General features: G+C 40.6%; 1 protein-coding gene across 10 annotated transcripts in view; it reads left to right on the top strand.

Annotated features, from left to right (window-relative positions):
- The window catches only part of APBB2 (amyloid beta precursor protein binding family B member 2), a 315,643-nt gene that overhangs the window by 106,249 nt on the left and 189,176 nt on the right, over nt 1–20,218 (top strand). For 9 of the 10 annotated variants that reach the window (XM_030563659.1, XM_030563654.1, XM_030563652.1 and 6 more), the window contains exon 2: nt 5,446–5,556. In XM_030563659.1, coding sequence (XP_030419519.1) covers nt 5,511–5,556 — 46 coding nt within the window. In that variant the 5' untranslated portion in view covers nt 5,446–5,510. Of the gene's footprint in view, nt 1–5,445; nt 5,561–20,218 lie in introns of those variants that run through there. The other variant, XM_030563661.1, reaches the window with a different exon arrangement.

Genomic DNA, 20,218 nt, shown 5'->3' with positions numbered 1-20,218 from the left:
GGAATCCAAGGGATTGAGTCTAAACTCACCAGGGATTGGTGGGGGGAAAAGGAAGGGAATGGTTAATTCCTCTTTGTTTTAAGATCCAAGGAGTTTGGATCTGTGTAGCTTCCCAAGGCAACCCAGGGAGGGGACAGTCGGGGTGGGGGGAAGAAGGGGGAATGGTTTATTTCTCCTTGTTTTAAGACCCAAGGGGTTTGGGTCTTGGGTTCCCCAGGGAAGGTTTTGGGGGAACAGGAACTGTGCCAAACACTATATTTTTGGCTGGTGGCAGCGTACCAAATTTAAGCTAGTAATTAAGCTTAAAGTGATCATGCAGGTCCCCACTTTCTGGACGCTAAAGTTCAAAGTGGGGAAAAAACCTATGACAGCACAGTACTCTGATTATTATATTCATACGACATAAAATAATGTCAATGTCTGCGGTAGCTATGAAAGATCAACTTAACTGTTGGCACGCTCCATCAATGTCACTGGATTTGCTAGTGCTTACACCAATGGTAAATCTGGCCCTAAGATGCTGGTATTTGGCCCACAAATTAACCGTGGAAAGAAAAGCCTGGAAAAGTTTTTCTCAAGCACATTAAATGTTGTGAGGCCAGTGGAAGTGGAATGAAATTCTCTTGCACTGTGAAAAATGTAATGAGGAATGAAGAAATAAGAAAGCTGCAACAATAAACGGGGAGCATGTAAAGGAATCTGCTTATGAAGAGGACAGGATTTGAAGTAGTAATGATAGCACCAACTTAAATGTGTCTGAGAGGGAAGAATTCCTGTCAAGTTGATTTATATCCTCATTATCTGTGATGATTTGTGGTGGATTGCTTGGTCACTGAGGCTGTTAGTAACACACTGGCATGCAGGGAAAGTGCATGCTGCCTTCAGGCGCTCACCTCCATAGCCAGCATAAAATGATATGCATTATGTACATTTTGATTGTCTGATGTACTTGATTATGTTGCGTGACTACTATCAACATCAATCCTTGAAAATAAACACTCACCTTCCAGAGAGCTGACATAAGGTCATTACGAAAGGTGAGAAAATAATTCTTTAGGCATCCGGAACAAACGCAACACACTCGTTAAAGAAGAGCTGTAATGAAGGATACTTTAACAATTCTACCTGTTTATAGAGAAGTATAAGACATTACAAAGGCTTTTTATAATAGTTTGAAGCGTAGTAAACAAGAATCCATAAAAAAACAGGAGACTGCTGCTCTAGAACTGATAACATTGTGAATGCCTGACTTTGATTTGCAGGTCCCTCAGAGTTTGTGTGCTTCTTGGGGCTCTTGTGTCTACCTCAGACACATGTGTGCACCTAAGTTGTGTACATGCAAAACAGTACATACACAACTACTTGGGCTCGTTTTGACAATTGGAGGTTTTCAGTCCAAATCTGCCTTGATCAGCCTGGTGGGTGTGTAGACTAGGATAGGTGTTTTATTTTTTAAACATGTTAGCAATCATGTTTTAATTAACATGTTTTAGCACCCTGATGTAGACAGGGCAAATTGTTTTTCAAGCTACACTGGTTGAGGTAAATCCTAGGATCCCCTCTAGTGGTCTCCTTGACCAGCTAACATGTTAAAAATTAACTTCCCCTGTTTATACTGAAGTTTTAAAACCTGGTAGTTAATATATAAAAGACCATTTATCCTAGTCTGGAAAGCACAGTGCCGTATCATTAAGATGGTAACTCCAAGTGTAGAAATCCCAGTTATTGAATGGAGATATGGAAAAGCAACGTGTATTTTGACAACACATTCTTTAATACATTATTATTTAGCATACATATATTTAGCTCTGTGAGGTACTGCAGCAAGTCAGTGCGGTTTTCATTTTAAGATAAAAATTGGGGAAATCTCAGAGTATAGTCAAATGAATCCTCTATACATGTCCTGTCTTAATACACGTTGTTGCCATTGAGTTCACTGTATATATTTGTTCACAGCTATGATCTCTAGTTTTCCAATTAGTAGTCCAATTAAGTATCGTTTAGACCCATTTGGGGCCACAGTGTTAGGAAAACCACATTCTGGTTTAGCTCAACTGTGCTACAGTTTAAGCATGTTTTTAAAGCTGTTATTACAGCAGGGTACAGAGGGCCTCTATGATGCTGCTTCAGCCACCGGGGAAGGAAAGAAAATAGTACCTCTAGTGTATTGCTGCTGTAAGATGCTTAGGGATGTTTATTATGATTTAGTAGGTTGCATTGTTTAAAAAGTGATAGCTTTCCGGAAGAGGACAAGGATCTGTTTATAAAAGCTACAGAAACACTGCACTTCTCAATCCATTATGCAAAGCCCCTGCAAGTATCTCTTTAAAGGCTTTGAAAGGAATTGTAAATAATATCGGTGAGGGTAGGGAGAGAATCATCTGTATCCAGATAACTTTATTAAGTATAAAGTAAAAAGAAAAATCCCTGCAAAGCTATTGACTATTACCATCTCTTGTTATAATCACCTGTGGGCATTTGATGAGTAGGCGTACCCAAGACCAGCACACTGAGCATATGAGGAAGGGGAAAGAATTATTAATGGATTAGGGAAGGAAGAAGAATTCTGTTTCTTCCATTCACAAACTCTTGTGTCAAAACCATCAATTAAATTATAAAAGGCCTCAAACCACATGTTTTAATGCACCATTGCTGGTGGCATCCATTAAAGGATTGCTTTTGTCATCCCTCTTATGCTGCTTCTGACAGTTGATATAATTGGCTGCTGTGTGACGTCTTTGCAGTTCTTAACTCTTTCTCTCTGAGATTTTATTTCTAACATATTTATTAAGTCAACAGATGTGGGGAAATTCAAGACTTGTATTGCTAATCAGTTTTTGGATTAATCGGCTGGTTCAGTGAAGCCATAGAAGTCTTTAAAGCACATGGAAAGAGGTTTTTGTTGAGGAAACTATATTACAGTGCAGAACATGCTGAGGAATAGTTATAAGTCATTTTCTTTGTGCGTAGATTTATATAAAAATAATAGAGTAAGGTTTGCTCTTTACTGACGTTGTGTATATAGGGTTGCCAGGTTTCTAAAACTCCAGTTGGCATAGGGCTGGCAAACTTCCTACCTGGTTCTGTGTGACTCCTGGGAAGTGGCTGGCATGTCTGGCTCCTAGGCAGAGGGGCAACCAGGGAGGTTCTGCATGCTGCCCCCTCCTGCAGGCACTGCCCCAAGCGCTGGCTCCGCAGCTCCCATTGGCCAGGAACAGGGCCTGTGGAGCCACCTGGCCGACCCTCTGCCTAGGAGCTGGAGAGACATGTTGCTGCTTCCCGAGCTGTCTTAGGTCAGCGCCACCCGGAGTCCACACCCTGAAGTCCCTCTTGTGCCCCAACCCCCTATCCAAGACCTGAGCCCCGTCCTGCGGCAAACTCGGCTCCACCCCCCCAGCCTGGAGCTCCCTCCTGCACCCCAAACTACTCAACCCTGGCCCAGCTGGAGCCTGCACTCCCTCCTGCATCCCAACCCCCTACCCCAGCCCAATGAAAATGAACGCGTTAACCGGGGTGGGGAAGAGTGAGCGACATAGGGAAGAGGGATGGAGTGAGTGGGCGGCAGGGCCTCAGAGAAAGGGCATGTCAGGGACAGGGAGTAGGGCAAGGATGTTCGGTTTTCTGCAATTAGAAAGTTGGTGATCCTACACACCATCCCAGACCAAACTTTTTTTTACTGCTTTCTGCTGTCTTTTTCTGTTTACAGTCCAAATTCTCTATTGGTGTAAATGGGTGCAACTTTATTCAATAGCCTTTCTCAATGTGCATCCATTTAGCAAGTGACTATGAATCTTTGTGAGTGTTTTTTGGGGTTGCTAGATACCCAGCCTCGAAGGTGGCTTTATTTCAGAGATAATATGAAGGGGCTGGACTGCCACAGGGGTCATTTTGGGTGACTGATGAATTATATAAGGCTCACCTGCCCTGATTTTCCTGACAAGACCTGGGCACTGTGTCAGATATAGCAATTTCCTGCAATATCCTTGAAAAACCTTATTGAATTAAATGTAAGTATCTTTGAGTCTCATGGTATTAAATACAAAGTGAATGTATTATTGTGGGCCTGGATGATCAAAGGACTGTACAGAACTATGTGGCAGACAAGAACTGTGTTTTGGGACAATACCTGTGAAGGGAATTTCCAGAGAAATATCTAGGGGGAGGTGAATGCAAACTCCTGCCCTCCATTCCAGTTATGCAGGAACCTAGCCTTTTGAAGCTGTGTTTTGAGAAGGGGGCCACTGTCTGTTGATCACCTGTTCACATGACAGGCACCTCCAGCAAGGGAGCTCATCTAATTCAGGAAGTAATTGATATTAAGTTTCTTCAGGGAGCTGAGATGCATGGAGATTTGTGAAAGTGGCTCCCCAACCCTAATCCTGTGCCCTGTATGCTAAGTAAAGCTGCCTCTCAGGGTATCCTTTGGGAATCAGTAAGTGCATGTAGCTTCAGCCTGAAGCAGCAAAAGGTTTCCTGACATATTAGAGGTGAAAAAAACAGGATTCTGTTCCCCAGTTTAGGGGGAAAAAAGAGGTGGGTTTTTTTATTATTTTAAATTATACAGTTGTGAGAAGGTGATTATTGACATATACCTTGGGAGATGAATATGCAGATAGGCTGAGGAGAATCTGCAGATGGAAGAGGAGTTGGAAATCTTGAGCTAAGGAACAAAGCAATGGGGCTTCTTATTTATTATGAGAGGTTTATTTGTCATAGGTGCTAGAACTGGGGGTGGCGCCGAACTTCCTGTCTTGAAGTGGTTTCCATTATATAGAGGGTTTACAGTTTGGTTCAATGGCTCTCAGCACCTCCACTATACAAATTGTTCCAGAACCCCTGATATTTGTAGACTGAAAGGTTTTACATTAATACTTGTCAGTTTCAGGAACATTTGACTCAGCAGTATTGGAGACAAGATTTCTCTTCTCCAAAATGCACATTTATCTGTGCTTTGCTTCTCCTACTTGACTAACTTCTTTCTGATCTTTTAGAGAACTGCGGTATTCCAGTACAGACTCCATGATTTTAGGGAAATATTCAACTAATTTGAAATTAAATGTAAAGTTTTTTTAATTCAGAAATTGCTCTATCAAAATAAAGATATCATTGTCACTAACCATAACCGCACCGCTAGTTTTAAATAAGTGCGCAAAACTCTGTGAAACTTAGGTTACACTGTCTGTGACATCAACCAAAATAAGCTACAGTGAAAAGGTGCCGTGTGAGATTGATGTTTGCCTTAAAATTTATGTATGCTTATTACTGGAGACTGAGCACTAATGATAAATTTGCCATCTATCATTTCTGCTGACAACATGACTATACATAATTTATAAACATAGTTACCCTAAATTTGTGGGGATCATTAGCATTTTAATGAAAAAGATAAAGTCATTGTACTAAATCTTCACTTTTGTTTTGTTTTGTTTTTCTCTTCCCCCACAGTTCAATATTTCGATCTTGTACTTTGAAAACTGCTGAGAGCATCTGGTAATGTGCTGACTGGCACTATGGGCAGGCGATACCCAGGGGCTCACTATCGTCCAAGCAGCTCATGTATGTATGTGATTGGTCTCGTTATCTGTCATATTTTTATTGCACTTTTGAAAGGTGCTAAGTTGTCTCCCATTATTTTGAAACCATTAGCTGGAAAGTTTGTAAATTCCAAATTAGTCTTTAGAATGGGCACTGAAGCATTCTTATCGATGCCATATTTCTGATATTTATGTACTCAAATTATATAACCCGCGTTACCTCTGTCGATTTGTTCAAACTACAAAGGTAATTTCTGGACCTTTAAAAATGATGTACTGGCTGACTTGTTCAACTTTGGCTTACTGCACCAGGTCTCCAACTTTCTTTTATTCACTGTTCAGGGCCACAGACATAGTTGAAGTGCTAGAAACCCTCAAATTAATAAGCTGCCCGAGCATAACCTGAAAAAATTCAGCTCATTTCAAAGCTATGTACTATTGCTAAAGTCTTCCAGTTTAGATGAAGCTTTTTGTGTCTTATTAAATCATTTTTTTTCTGTTTGAGTTAAATATTTGCTTATTCCTTCTGTGTCTTCTCTGCTGACAAGCAGTTCATGGCCATCTAGCTTATCTTAGCTGACCTCCATTAATTTTTCTCTGACTACTGAGTCTTTTCAGTAAAAAGTTTAAGGACTCTTTAAAGTTTCTCACCGGCACCTTTCATTTGATTGGAAGACTGATAAGTAGCTCTAACAACTTGGGTAATGCTAATCTCTCAGCCTGCAGGCTTGCTATATTACATTGTACATGAAATGATCTTCCCAGAGGTAGTGTGATATCTCCTGTGTGACAGTCCTAACTTCAGATGACTGCTGTCAGTCCCCATGTATATCTGTTGATTCCTCAGGCCACCGAGGTAGAACAATATAACTTTTTTTTTACTGTACAGAGCCTTTACAGAATATTTAGTTTATAATAGTTTCTCTTTGAAACTTTGGGGTGAAATAGTTCACTAGTCATTCGGGTGGTACTTTAACCATTGCATCTCCTATTACTCCTGCTATTGCCTGAGACTCTAGTTTTGGAGATTGACTTAGTTTATTTTGGCCCCAGGCTTCTAGAGTTTAAATCCAAGCCAGAGATGAGTTACACTTATTTTTTCAGGAAGGGTAGCTGTCCGGTCCTTGTAAACATATCTGTTAAAATAGTCTATTAGAGATGACACAAACTCTTCAGAAAAATAGTATCTAGTTTTGAAGGTAATACAGAGATGATACCTGAACTTGGGAGTGGGGGGTGGGAAGGCGTGTTACAGCCCTGGCTGAGCTCCCCATTGTGGCTGGGCACCAGACTGCTGTATTGAGCAAGCCTTTGGATCCCAGGGTCTTTTAAGCCTTCTGAGCCTGAGCAGTATCCAGACCCAGCTGCTAAGTCTTGCTTTTAAGGCACACTCCTGGGGTACAGACCCCCTGTCTAGTATCCTTTCTTGGGATGTAGAACCCATAGTCCAGCTGCCATAGGCCTAAGGCCACTGCTAATCCTCATCTCCATAGTACTTCAAGAATTTCATTCCCAGAGCTCCACACTCACGGTTGCTCTAGTTTACTGTTTAACCTTTCAAGGACCTTGTGGCTGTTTAAACAAGAGAGCACAGACTTTGCAAAGGAATTGCTAAAACATACACATGTTACTTATAGGCAAAGCACAAGAGTTACAGATCTAGAAAAAATAAACACCAGTACGTAAAATTCCCTCCTGCAGTATCCTCATCAGTCTGAGAGCCTTTTGAGTTTGGGTTATTGTCCTTCAGGATTCTAGAACCTTTTTACACTCTACTCTTCCTGTTCAGCCCTCCTGTTAGCCGATGGCTGGCTAGTGAGACAGCCCAGACTCAAGAAGAACTGGCCCTTAAGTAAAGTTCTGATCCCCTTTTATCAGGTCACTCCCCCAAGCAGCTTCAAAAATCCTTTCAGTCAGGTGATCAGTTGCTTAACTCCAGCCCTCCTCCTCTCCTCCCCTAGGTCTAAACTGGGCAAACTAGTTCCCATGGACTGCAGCTGGCCCATTGTTCTGGATGGACCCATTTGAATGGAGAATCATCGAGGTTGAGGGATTTTGATGGCTTTCCCATTGTGAGCCCCTTTGCTAGGGGTAAGGATTTCTCCTAACACCTCTTGAGTGTCCCAGCTCAAGATGGAAGCTACAGCACAGTTTCCAGTCAAAAATAACATTGAAGTACCAGAATGTTGTTGCAGACTGATATAGACATACAAACACATACTGATCCTTCACAGTGGGGCTCTGAGGAGGCATGGTGGAGGGCATTGTGGACTGCGTGGTAGGCTAGGTGACACGAGAGGGGAGTTAGCCTGGGCACAGTGGTATGGGTGAGGGGATCAGGGTTATGAGTGAAGTTTTGGGGAAACTGGGACTGTGAGGGTGCAGGGGTTGTGAGAAGTTAGGGGTTATCACGGATATGTGGGGTTTGAGGGAGTGAGTACAGATGTGGTTGGGGAAGGGAGTTGAACCACCAAGTGGTGGCCATGGGGTTGAGCTGGGATATGGGGTTGGCAAGAAGGAATGGAACTGAGCAGAAGGGTGATGGGTGGCAGGGGACGAATTTGGGGAATCATGATGTGGGTGGAGTGGGCTTTCTTAATTGGGTCATGATAATGAAAGAGGAGTTGTGCTTGCACTCTCACAAGAGAGAAGGTTAAAGCACAGTTTCCCTCATGCTCCTCTTGAACAGCACTCCCTTCCTTCCATGTTCCCCAGTCTCCAGCTGACTCTAAAAGCAGGGCTAGAGGGGAGCAGCAGTATGACAAACCTCCTGTGCAGCTCTTCTCTGGGCCATAGGAGTTGGTCTGAGTAGATCGCCAATCTCTCACCTCAAGCAGAAATCCCCAACTCCTTCACTCTAGAGACCCTAGGCACTCTTCCCAATGCCTGAACTGAACTGTCCACAAGCAAAGACAAATTGCTGGCAGCCCTGCAAGGCTGCTGTTGAAAACACAGTACTTTCAAAGGTGATTCTCTAATGCCTTAAGATATGAAAAGTGATGTTTGTGTAACGCAGACCTGACAGATCACTTTTATAGGATGGTACTGTTTTTCTTGTTGCTGAATCCTTTGTTTTCTCTTAGGTCAATGTTTGACCATTTTTCAAGCTTGTTAGTGGTTTAGGAGGCAGTCAGAATCTCTTTTTTTAGGAAACAGTGTTTGATGAAAAATGATTACTTTGACATTTTGCAAACATTATCAGAGCTAAAATTTCAGAAGAGTCTTTCTAGCTAGACATCACAGCAGCTATGCCCTTCCTTTTTTAAAAAAAATTGTTGGTTCTGTCCAAGATTTTAAAGAAGACAATGACAAACCCTGCAGGTCCTGATGTACACATCTCTGTGTGGGTCCCAGTTTTCCCTTTCCTTCATCCACACCTTTTGGGGAAGGATAGTCCTGTTGTGAAAGCACAGGATTGCGAACCAGGAGATCTATCGTCTGTTTCCAGTTATGCCAAAAACTTGTGTGTGAGACTTTCTGGAGCTTAGCTATCAAGGTAATAAGCAGAGCTGAGTGAATTTCCTTTTTTTAAATTTGAGAGCTAAATTAGGGGTCGGAGGAATCTGTTTTGATTCAAAGCAAATTTCATCCAATCTAAAAAACATTTTGAATAGACAAACATTTTGCGTCAATTCCATATTATGGTTTTCTGTTTTATTTTTTCAGTTAATTTTGAATCAACAAAAACATTTTCAATCAACTTGGAAAAAAAAAACACACGTACACAAGAAAAATTGAGTTTTTCCTTTTGATTCATCTGTTTTGGATGTTTCTCAGATGATTTGCTAGTTTGTTTTTTTATTTGGCCAAATTTGAAATTGAACTGCCATTTCAAATAAAGTCAAAATAAACATTTTAAAATTTAAAATTTGAAATGAAACAGTTCAACTCTCTTTCAAAAAAAAAATTGCAAATTGAAACTATTCAGAATAATTTTGGACCCCAAAATGCTTTTTTGATGGAAAAACATTGTGTCCAGCTCTACTTTAGACATAACTCAGATATTGACACAGAAATGCTGGAGACACAACATGGTTTATGCGAACAAACATAGCATTCCTAACAGCTTGGTTTTGACAGTGACTGGCTTGCAAGGCTTTCTGCATGCTGATGTAGTCAAGAGGCTTTTTGTTTTGCTGCATTTTCACATAGTATTGGCTTTGCTGATTGCTCTGGCAAACCAAGCTCTCCATTTTACCAGTTGTAGTAGTGGGAAGCTTTCCTTCTTCGTAAGCTTTTTTGCAAAAGGTGCCGGTAGCTATCTTTTGTAACTTCAATGAATGGGAAACATTTGACTGACAAACATTGGGAATTGCCTTTAGGATATAGAGACACTGTTTCTTCGATAGATAGCTGTATTTGTGCTGCAGGCTGTTTGGATGTAGATACACCACTTGAACCTTGAGATGGTATGTTGGTATGTTCTTGGTATGTTCTTCGTCTTGGTTGGTTTGACCACTGGAGGGGGCAATGAGGGAGTTAGGGGAGGTGTAGGGAAATCCCTGCATATGCTGCTATTTGCCCCACATCCTCTTGTGCTTCTGTATGCCCCCATGCTCCGTCTCCTTGTTCTGTTCTTTATGGGTTGCTGCTGTTTGTCTTCCCAACTCTTACCTCACAAGAACTGGTTTCACCTCCAAGCATCAGCTATGGTAAATCCACGTCTTCAGTGCATTGCCCTTCCCATACACTATCCAATGTTTCAGGCTCTGAACACTTAGGGCTTGTCTGCACTGACAGGGCTGCCCCAGTGCAGATGTGCTGCTGTAGTGCTTAGTGAAGACGCTTCCTGCGCTGACGTGTGAACTTCTACCATCAGCATAGGTATTCAACCTCCCTGAGAGATGGTAGGTAGGTCGACGTGAGAAGCCCTCCCATTGATACAGCAATGTCTACACCGGGGGTTAGGTTGGTATTACTAGGTCGCTTAGGAATGTCGATTTTCCTCTGAATGATGTAGTTATACTGACATAAGTTTTTAGTATAGACCAGAGTTTTGGTTAGAAATTAGGCTGGTATAACGATGTTGCTCAGGGTGTGAAAAATCCATCGCTCTGAGTGATACAGTTAAACCGACCTAACCACCAGTGTAGACAGAGCTAGGTCTATAGGAGAATTCTCCCGTCAACCTAGCTACTACCTCTCAGTGAAGTGGGTTACCTACGCCGATGGGAGAACCCCTCCTATTGGCATAAGTAGTGTCTTCATTGAAGCGCTATAGCAACGCAGCCCATTTTAAGTGTAGACAAGTCCTTAGCGGTTACATTGTGAAAGTTTTCTTCACAACCATAACAGCTAGAGCCTTTTATTTTCAATGAAAATTGAGACTTGACAGAACAACCTAGAAGTTTGCTGACCACTCTCCCTAGGCCAGTTAGGGCTTGGTCTACATGGGGAAATTTACTGGCAGAATTTTACTCGTATAATTGTACTGGTATAACTTCCTGTGTGGAAACTCTTATCCTGGAATAAGTGGCTTTTTTCATTTTCATACCACATCCAAAGCAACATAATCTAAATAGAAAAAATGGCATTTTTATTCCAGAATAAGAGTGTACTCATGGGAGCTGTATTCATATAGTTCTGGTGATACAATTATGCACAGGTAAAATTTCCTATGCAGGCAAACCTAAAGATATTTTCTATCTCTTTCTCCTGTTACAAGCAGCATAATGACTCGTTTATTTTTCTGATGATTCTATGGGAAAATATTTATTCTAAAGGCATGATTCTCACTTTCACCAAAGATCTTTTATACTGATCTGACAAAATGTAATTGATGCCCACTTTGAAGCTCCTTTATGCTTCCGGAGAAGCATAAAGAGGCCTAAATGCAAACGGGGCCTTAACATTTTTGCATAATTCATACCTGTTGGAGGCATTTTACAATTTGTTTCCGGAAAGTTGCAAATATCAGTTTGCTCAGATGGAGAAAAGAAAATGTAGAGATACAGACAAATGCCTCTGCTCCAGACAATCCAAACAGCCTCAGGGTAAAATTTTCAAAAGTGCCTAGGCGACTTAGGAATATAAGGGCTGGTCTACATGGGGAACTTGCATCGATATAGCTATGTCTCTCGGGGCAGAGGTGAAAGTAAACTGGTCCAGTCCGGCGTACCGGATCGCACTGGCTTAGGTGGCGGGGATTTAAAGGGTTCAGGGCTTCCTACAGCGGCGGAAGCCCTGAGCCCTTTAAATCCCCGCCCAAGCCCGGCTGCTGGAGCTGCAGCAGGGATTAAAAGGGCTTGGAGCGCCGCAGCAGCCGAAGCCCTGGGCCCTTTAATTTGCCCCTGAGCCCCGGGGGCTCCAAGCCACCTCTGCAGCTGGGAGCCCCGGGGTGATTTAAAGGCCCTGGGGCTCCCAACCACAGCCTGTGCCCCAGGGCCTTTAAATCTTGAGAGGCCCCACCTCTTCCTGTTGAGGCCACGCCCCACTCAGGACTGCGGCAGTACCGGTAAGTCCTGTAAGTTGCTTTCACCACTGCTCGGAGTGTGAAAAATCCACACTCTGGAAAGACATAGTTATAGTGACCTAACCCCCTGGTGTAGGCAGTGCTAGTTTGATGGAAGAATTCTTCAGTTGGCCTAGCTACTGCCACTCAGGGAGGTGGATTACCTACGCCAGGGGTTCTCAAACTTCATTGCATCATGACCCCTTCTGACAACAAAAATTACTTCACAACCCCAGAAGGGGAGACTGAAGTCTGAGCCAGCCCAAGCCCCACTGCCCTGGGTTGTGGGCCCAAAGCCAAAGCCCGAGTCCCGCCGCCCGGGTGGGGGAGGGAAGGCAGGGACAAAGCCAAAGCCTAAGGGGTTCAGCCTCAGGCAGGGGACCTGTAACCTGAGCTCCACCTCCTAGGGCTGAAGCCCTCAGGCTTTGGCCCCAGACCCCAGCAAGTCTAAACCAGCACTGGTGACTCCGTTAAAAGGGGGTTGCAATCCATTTTGGGGTCCCAACCCACAGTTTGAGAACCGCTGACCTACATTAATGGGAGAACCCCTCCTGTTGGGATACTAATGTCTACACCAGTGATTTTCAACCTGCTGTCCACAGAGCCCTGGGGATCTGCAGACTTGTATAAGATTTCCCACGTCCATCTGAAATTTTTTAGGGGTCTGCAAATGAAAAAAATTTGAAAACCACTAGTGTACACTGAAGAACTACAGTGGCCCAGCTGCAGCGCTGCAGCTGGGTCACTGTAGTGGTTTAAGTATAGACACAGCCTTAGGGTATGGCTACACTTGAAACTTTGAAGTGCGAGTGTGGTACGCTGCACTTACTCCACATCCTCTACAGGTGTAGCTTGCAGCACTGGGAGCCGCGCTCCCAGCGCTGCGGCACTGTTTACACTGAGGCTTTACAGCGCTATATCTTGCAGTGCTCATGGGGGTGTTTTTTTCACACCCCTGAGCGCGAAAGTTGCAGCGCTGTAAAGCGCCAGTGTGGTAATGTGGCCAAGTGGCTAGAGCACTAGACTGGTGCTCAGGTGACCTGGGTTCTATTCCTGGCTCTGCCACTGGCCTGCTGGGTGACATTGGGCAAGTCATTTAATCTCTCTGTGCCTCAATTTCCTCATTTGTAAAATGTGAACTATGATACTGACCTTCTTTGTAAAACACTTTGAGATCTATTGGTGAAAAGTTCTATGTAAGAGCTAGGTATTCTTCTTTTATGTTATTTTGAAAATGTTACCCGTGATGTGAAATCCTGTCTGGTATTATTTCTTAAATCAGGCATGTGATGTATATATAGTTTCTATGTTTATTGCTGTAACACAAGTCAGTGACACCTCCTCTTTGGAAGAGAAGAAACAGTTTTCCTAAATTAAGGTAAAGAATTGCAGACTTGAGGTTTAACTTGCTTTAAATGAAGCTGACAGTATTAAATGAATTGACAGCAACGAGTTTAACTGTTCATGAAGTGCAACTTTGTACCTTTTCCATTGCCCTTTTATGTTGGCCTTAGTCACTTTATTGTTTAGATACGTTTTATACGTTTATGTCTTTATGGAAAACATAGCACTACAAGAGGAAAACAGCCTGACATATTGATAACTTAAAACTTTGTATATAAGGGCCAGGAGGTTTTATTGGAGTCCAGGGTAACAATCCTACTCCATTTTCTGCTTTTCTCGTGTCTTTTATTGCCAGGTTTCATGTTTGGTGTAATTTAGCCAAACTTTAGCAACATCTATACACTAGTAAGCTCAGTTACTTTCTGTTATATTCTCCTTCAACTTCCCTATGAATTGCTTATTTTATACGGTCCATAAGGTAGGCTTGACATCTTGGTTTCAGTTGTGTATGTGGTTTAATGCTAGGGTGACTAGACAGCAGATGTGAAAAATCGGAATGGGGATGGGGGGTTATAGGACCCTATATAAGAAAAAGACCCCAAAATTGAGACTGTCTCTATAAAATCAGGACATCTAGTCACCCTATTTAGTGCCCTGAGTTAAATAAGAATTAAGGTTTCCCAACATAACAGAGCAAAATTAAACAGAATATCTTGATCTAGGTGTCAAAACAGGCTGCAAGTAAAATTAACGTATTCAGGTACTGACCTAAACGATCAACTTTCTGCAGTTAGTGTATGATATGACTTAGTCTGGCACTCATAATTTTTTTAGTATTCAGTTTACTTAAACAGAACAATAACAATTGCTTTATAAATTAGCTATTTATAATTCTCACGGAATATTTTCTGTTTGTACCATTAAGATTTTGTAGAGAGGGTGAAAATTGTGCTTTTATAGACAGTCGCATTAGGATGTAGTTCTTGGTGGGTTTTTTTTTTCTTATAAGGTTTTTGAGTCTAATTTTAGTTCAGTTTTAATGGGACAGCAAATTACAGATTTGCAATGTGGAGACTAACTTGAGTTTCACTGTTGAAAAGGCATCCTCGGTTCTGACATACACCCTATTCAATTACTGAAAACGGTGAATGCAGTTGGTAGGACATAGGTATGTGAGTGACATTGACATGGACTGCATTTTCTTCCTGCTGCTACTGCTCCACAGAATGGGAACCCAACCAGTTTCATGCTGTTTCCAGCATGCATCCTCTGCAGTCCGTAACAGAGAACAGAAAATTAGGAAGGGAGATGTTGATGGAGATGGGGATTAACTTTTATTTTTAACTCAGAGGTTTGGGAGAATAAGAGAATCCCAGAGAAATGGAGCTCAGAATCTGGAAATCTGCTCCAATTTCCAAGAAATGTCAACTGGTTAATTAAAACTGCTGTCGTTACCTCTTCCTATTTAAGGTATTTATATGGCTCCAATTACCATTGTATGTCTCCGTCTTTAATGTATATTAAGGGACTTGCCCAAAGTCACATAGGAAGTCTGTGGCAGAGCAGTGAATTGAGCCCCAGTCTTCCAAACTCAAAGCGGTCTTCCAAGCACCATCCTTTTTTTGTTGGTAAAGAGTAGTGGCTTCTATAATAAACTCTGGGAGACAGATAATCCTTGGAGATAGTTACTAATCATCTATCAAGTCTTCTTGACTAGATGATTTTCCTTTTCTTTTGTTGTTTGTTAATCTCTGATTTAGAGAGTAACACTGTAATAACTGATCACCGTTATATGTTAAAGACACGAGGAAGGGATATGAATCCTCCTCCTATTTTTAAGCAGGTTCCTATTTTTAGCCCAAGCCTCCTTTATGAGCCAGGGAGAAAAGGAGAAAATTATATTAGAATTGGTTAGAAATACTATACTAATTTAAGACAAATAAAAGATTATTTAAATAAACATTAAATAAAATAATCTAGCTGGGTAGGATAAGCAAGGTTCACTTCTGTACCACATACACTAGAATCTTGCCAATCTGGATTTTGCTACTCTGCAAAACCAACAGTTCTCCCACAAAAAATCAGATGGCCTCATGTCACAAAGGTATGTAGATAGCACTATAATGATGTCTTTTGTTACTAAGATCTATTACACTTTAAAAATATACTACAGTGTATTTACTAGCAGATCATAAAATGTAAGTAATTAAAACTAAGCTACACTTGTTAAATAAATTTGAGCAAACGTCAAATTTATGAATCTAAATATCTGAATTTAGGCTGTTAAATCCATGTTTAAGTACCTTAAATAAAAGCAGCCTGATTTTCAGAGGTGCTGATCACCTACCTACAGCTACAATTAGTCAGTGGGAACTACAGGTGCTCAGCACTTAAAAATCAGGTCTATTTTATTTAGATACCTAACTTAAGGTACTTAGATTTAAACGTTTTGATTAAACTGTATTCAAATTCTATGATTTTTGTTTATTGCAAACTAATCTGTAATGGATTCCCAGTCCATATGAATTAATGAGGTTCTGCTGTATTTTGATTTCTCTCCATTCTTTATGTTTTGGCTTTCGTTTATTATTTCACTTTGTCTCTCTTCATCTCTGATAGCCTCATACAGTGTACTAATGGATTATGTCCCATTTATTTTATTTACTTCTCAAATCCTCCCTTAAGCCAGAATAAAGTCTGATGTAAAATAGATATAGGCTAATGACTTTGATCTTGTGATTTTGCCTTTATTTGTTTATTTAATATTTTTTCTGGGGCCTGGATGTATTGATGACCATCAGTAAATATATTAGAATAAGAGTGTTCTCTTCCTAAAATACAAAACACAGAGAACAGTTAAATATTTAAAGGATCGTGTAAACTGATTTTGAGATGAACTTGTCAGTATGCACAGGGCTACAACAACACTGCATTCAAAGGATAACACATTCTTCTGTTGAATCCTGATTGAATCATGAGATTGCTCTGACCACCAACAAACAAATATTGTTCCTGCAGCATTGTTTCAAGTGTAGTTTGCTTTTCCAAACACACTACTGCCTCAGTAATATCTGGCTCAAGCTGGGTAATTTTGGTGTAAAACCCTTTCTGAATAACCTTGATGGGAAGTAAACTGTAGCTAACAATAAACTGGTGAACAGTGATTCATTATTGTTAGGCCTCAAGGTTTTGGTTGTTATGAAATGGGTCAATAAAAGAGAGAGGTCTGTATATATGTAAAATAGTTAATGTGCCAGTAGATGGTGCTCAAGAACATGCACTACTGTTCCTGAGTTTTTCAGGAGCAAAGTCGCTTTTGTATACTGCAAATGGGATTCGGTGGCTGGGCTGGATGGGTGTGGCTCTACCCAAAGGACAGCTGTTCCTTCTGCTTGCTGTTTTTTTGGCTTTAATCAAACACTTCCTTTGGGCTCATCTTATTTATTGCACAATAGTTAGGGAATCGTTAACTATGTTTAGTTAATAAAGCTGTTGTATGAGCCTAAACCATCTTTACACATGGTGTTTTATTCACCTGCATGTCCTGATCAAAAGGCTTTTTAAAGGGCTTGATATTGACTTGGTGCCATTAAGAACATTTGGAAAGCTGAGCATTGGTAATAGATCCTGCCAGTTTCATTCACTCTGTTCAGTAAGTAACCATCCTCGGAATAGCTCTCCTTCCTGATCTAAGTGTTGTCAAGTGACCTATGTCAGATTTATGTGGAAGCTGAAAAAATTCTAGTCTGAACTAATACAGGCTGATTCAGATTAAATCGTTTTGCCTGGCAAATTTAGCAGAGCATCTATCATTGTTTCTTTCCATTATCTTATTAAGAATCTGGATAGCCTGTCTGCTTTATGAGGCAGTTTATTTCTTTGTTTGCCTAATAGAAACATGTGACACAGAGTTAAGAAAACAAAGGCTGTCTTGCTTTCTATCATTTTGGTTGGGATTATTTTGGTTTTGGTAATCCGAAACAGGTTTTTATGGCACTTCAAAAATGGATACGAGTTAAATTTTGGTTAATGCTGGAGAGAGAAAAATGGCAAGCTTTGTAAAAGCAACTCCAGCTGGCTGCCTGGTCAATCAATTGCAGGAATTAAATTAAGGTTTTAAAATGTGTTTTTCAGTTGTATGCAGGACACGCACACAGAGAATGAAGTACACATTATTTTTACCATATAGAAATGTGTGTGTTTGAAGAGAGTTGTTTGAGGGGGAGTGAAGAGGGGGTAATAAATAAGGTGTATTGCATTTTTTTATTGCAGAATTTATGTATCTATGCAGACATGAAGAAAAAAAAATTCTTAAGCCTTGTATGTGCTTGTATTTGAACCATAGGATTCAAAAAGATAACTGTTTTGACAGAAAATGTTTACTTGACAAATGGTGTTTCTAGAAATATACAGATCTGGTGGCAGAAAGTCTTCTTAGTCTTGTTTGCAGGGAGCCAAGATATGGCACACACTCTGTCTTCATATGATGTTAATTCAGGTTCTTGTCTCCCGGACTATTCCATTCTGCGTAGGAAAAAATCTAATTAAAAAAAAAGAAAAGAAAATTAAATGGAAAAAAAGACTCACTAGATCATCTTATCCATACTGCTGCTAAGTTCAGGGCAGCTCCTTACTATATGTTATTTTACACTTTGTGTAAATGGAAGGAGCATCTATTTATTTTTGTATGTGATCACTGGATTTAAGAAAAATCCTATGATACAGGGTGACAATACAATTATATTAAGCTAAAATGCAAGACGCTCTGTCTTTAAGGACTGTGCCTCAGATGAGCAGTCAAGTATAAGTGTATGTGTTTGTATCTGTATCTAATATAAAATTCCTATCACTCCAATAAAAATAATATTGCAAGGGATTGTGAGTTAGACCTAATATTTGCTTTTATCTGTAAAATGGTTAGAATCTGGTTGTGAGTATTCTCTGGTCTCTACGTTTTTGCTAGCAAGGAAGTAGGGTGGGAAACCTCAAGAAAACTGATAAGATTCGCTCTACTTGAATGCTTAAACCCATGGTTGGATTTTAAGTTTGTTTTAACTTAATAGCATTATATAAATACAGATTAGTATTAAGGATTTTCATTAAAAAGATTTAGAAGAACATCACAATAACACAGATAGTATTGCTGCTAGGCAGTTGCAGTTGATTGGTTATATGTTTAGCTCTAAATTTGCAAATGTAGTTATATGGCAGAGGAGGCTGGCTGGGGTGTCTTCTAAGCTGGACAGGAGTTGGGAGGAAACTGCTCACTGAGGAAGTTAGTGATGGGAGTGAACGCTTGGCAGTGTTAGGTAAAATAGGAGAAACTGGAAATGGGTCAGTGCTCAGCAGGGAAGCTGGTTTAGGTGTTGAAGTGGGTTGTTGAGAGGGGCCCTAGAGGCCAGAGTGGGAAGTAGAAGATGATCTTGATTGTTGCAAAGTAGGCTCCTGGTAAGGGAGAGGCACTCAAATAAGCTACTTGCAACTCTCCTCCTTTCCTGCTTACGAGTTCTCCAGTTAGTAACTTTCCTTCTGGTTCTGCTGAGATACTGTTTCCCTATCAGCAGCCTCTTATTTCCAGCTTCCATGTTCAGCCACTTCTAGTCTCAGTGTTGTATTTTCTAAATGGACAGCCAATCTAATTCTCAATTACTGAGGGACACTCTCCACTCATTGATATATTTTGCTTTCCACAACCAAATCTCTGTACAACTTTTCATGAGTGAAGTACCCTAGTATTTGGATTCTAATATCTAAACTGTATTGTTAAATCTGTTCTCCTAAGTTTAGGTTACTGCTGATTATGTACTCTTATGTATCATATGACTTTTTAAAACTCACTTTATATTTGTGGATAATCTAAGCACTATATCCAGATGTACAGACACTCTTTTCCCAACCTATGTGTTATATATATATTTTTAACAGTAGCTTTCCTTGTCACTCCTGCCAGTCTTTCTCTTCTCCAGTAAAAGTGACATTGGCTGTAGCAGCAACACCAGCGCCACAGTTTCCCCAAACTTTGCCAGTGTTTTCAGGATCTGGTTCCACTCCCAAGGAGAAAAGCTCAGCATGGACCCCACAAATAAAATAAAAAGGGTCATGCTTAGATAATCATGTAATATGTATGCTGAAAATGGCACAGTGAAGGTTGACATAGCAGAAAGGAAATCTTCCAGCATATTGGCCTGATTCTGAGCTTACTTATACCAGCATAAATCTGAATGTCACTGGAATTACTCTGGATTTGCACCAGTGTCACGGAGACCAGAATTGCAGGTTCTGTATGTAAAGGGTGAGTGTGGTATGGAGAGACATAACATTAAGATGGGCGTCAGAACCTTTTCATGAAAGTGTTGACTTTTTAGCATTGAAATTTGCAACTTAAAATGTTATAGTACATTTATTTTTGTAGAGAAATAAGTTTTTAATTTAATTTTACATTATTAGTAAATTTAGATAATTATTTTTAGCATTTAGTTAAGTACTGTTGTATAAAAATGTATCTTCTACCTTTACTATGAAGCTGTTCAGGCTTTTGCTTATGACTGAATTTACACAGCATCTGAGATAAGCTCAAACCCTGATAAGTTTGTCATATTATATTATATTTACTAGATATCTCTGCAGAAAACAAAATCTGCTTTATGAAAATGTTTGTGGTGTTTTTTGTCTCTATTTAACTTTAGAACTTGCAACCTCAGATACTGCATACCTGCAACCCTAATCACAGGTTCCTGTAAATCAGTGGATCACAAACTTTTTTTTTATTGGCAACTCCTTTCACATTGCAAGCCTCTGAGTGTGACCCCCCTAAAAAATTAAACACACTTTTTAGTATATTTAATACCATTATAAATGCTGGAGGCAAGCGAGGTTTGAGGTGGAGGCT

Source organism: Gopherus evgoodei, chromosome 5 (genome assembly GCF_007399415.2).
Source record: "Gopherus evgoodei ecotype Sinaloan lineage chromosome 5, rGopEvg1_v1.p, whole genome shotgun sequence".
NCBI lineage: Eukaryota > Metazoa > Chordata > Testudines > Testudinidae > Gopherus > Gopherus evgoodei.
The sequence above is the reverse complement of the archived record's forward strand: the minus strand, read 5'-3'. Positions and strand labels throughout refer to the sequence as shown.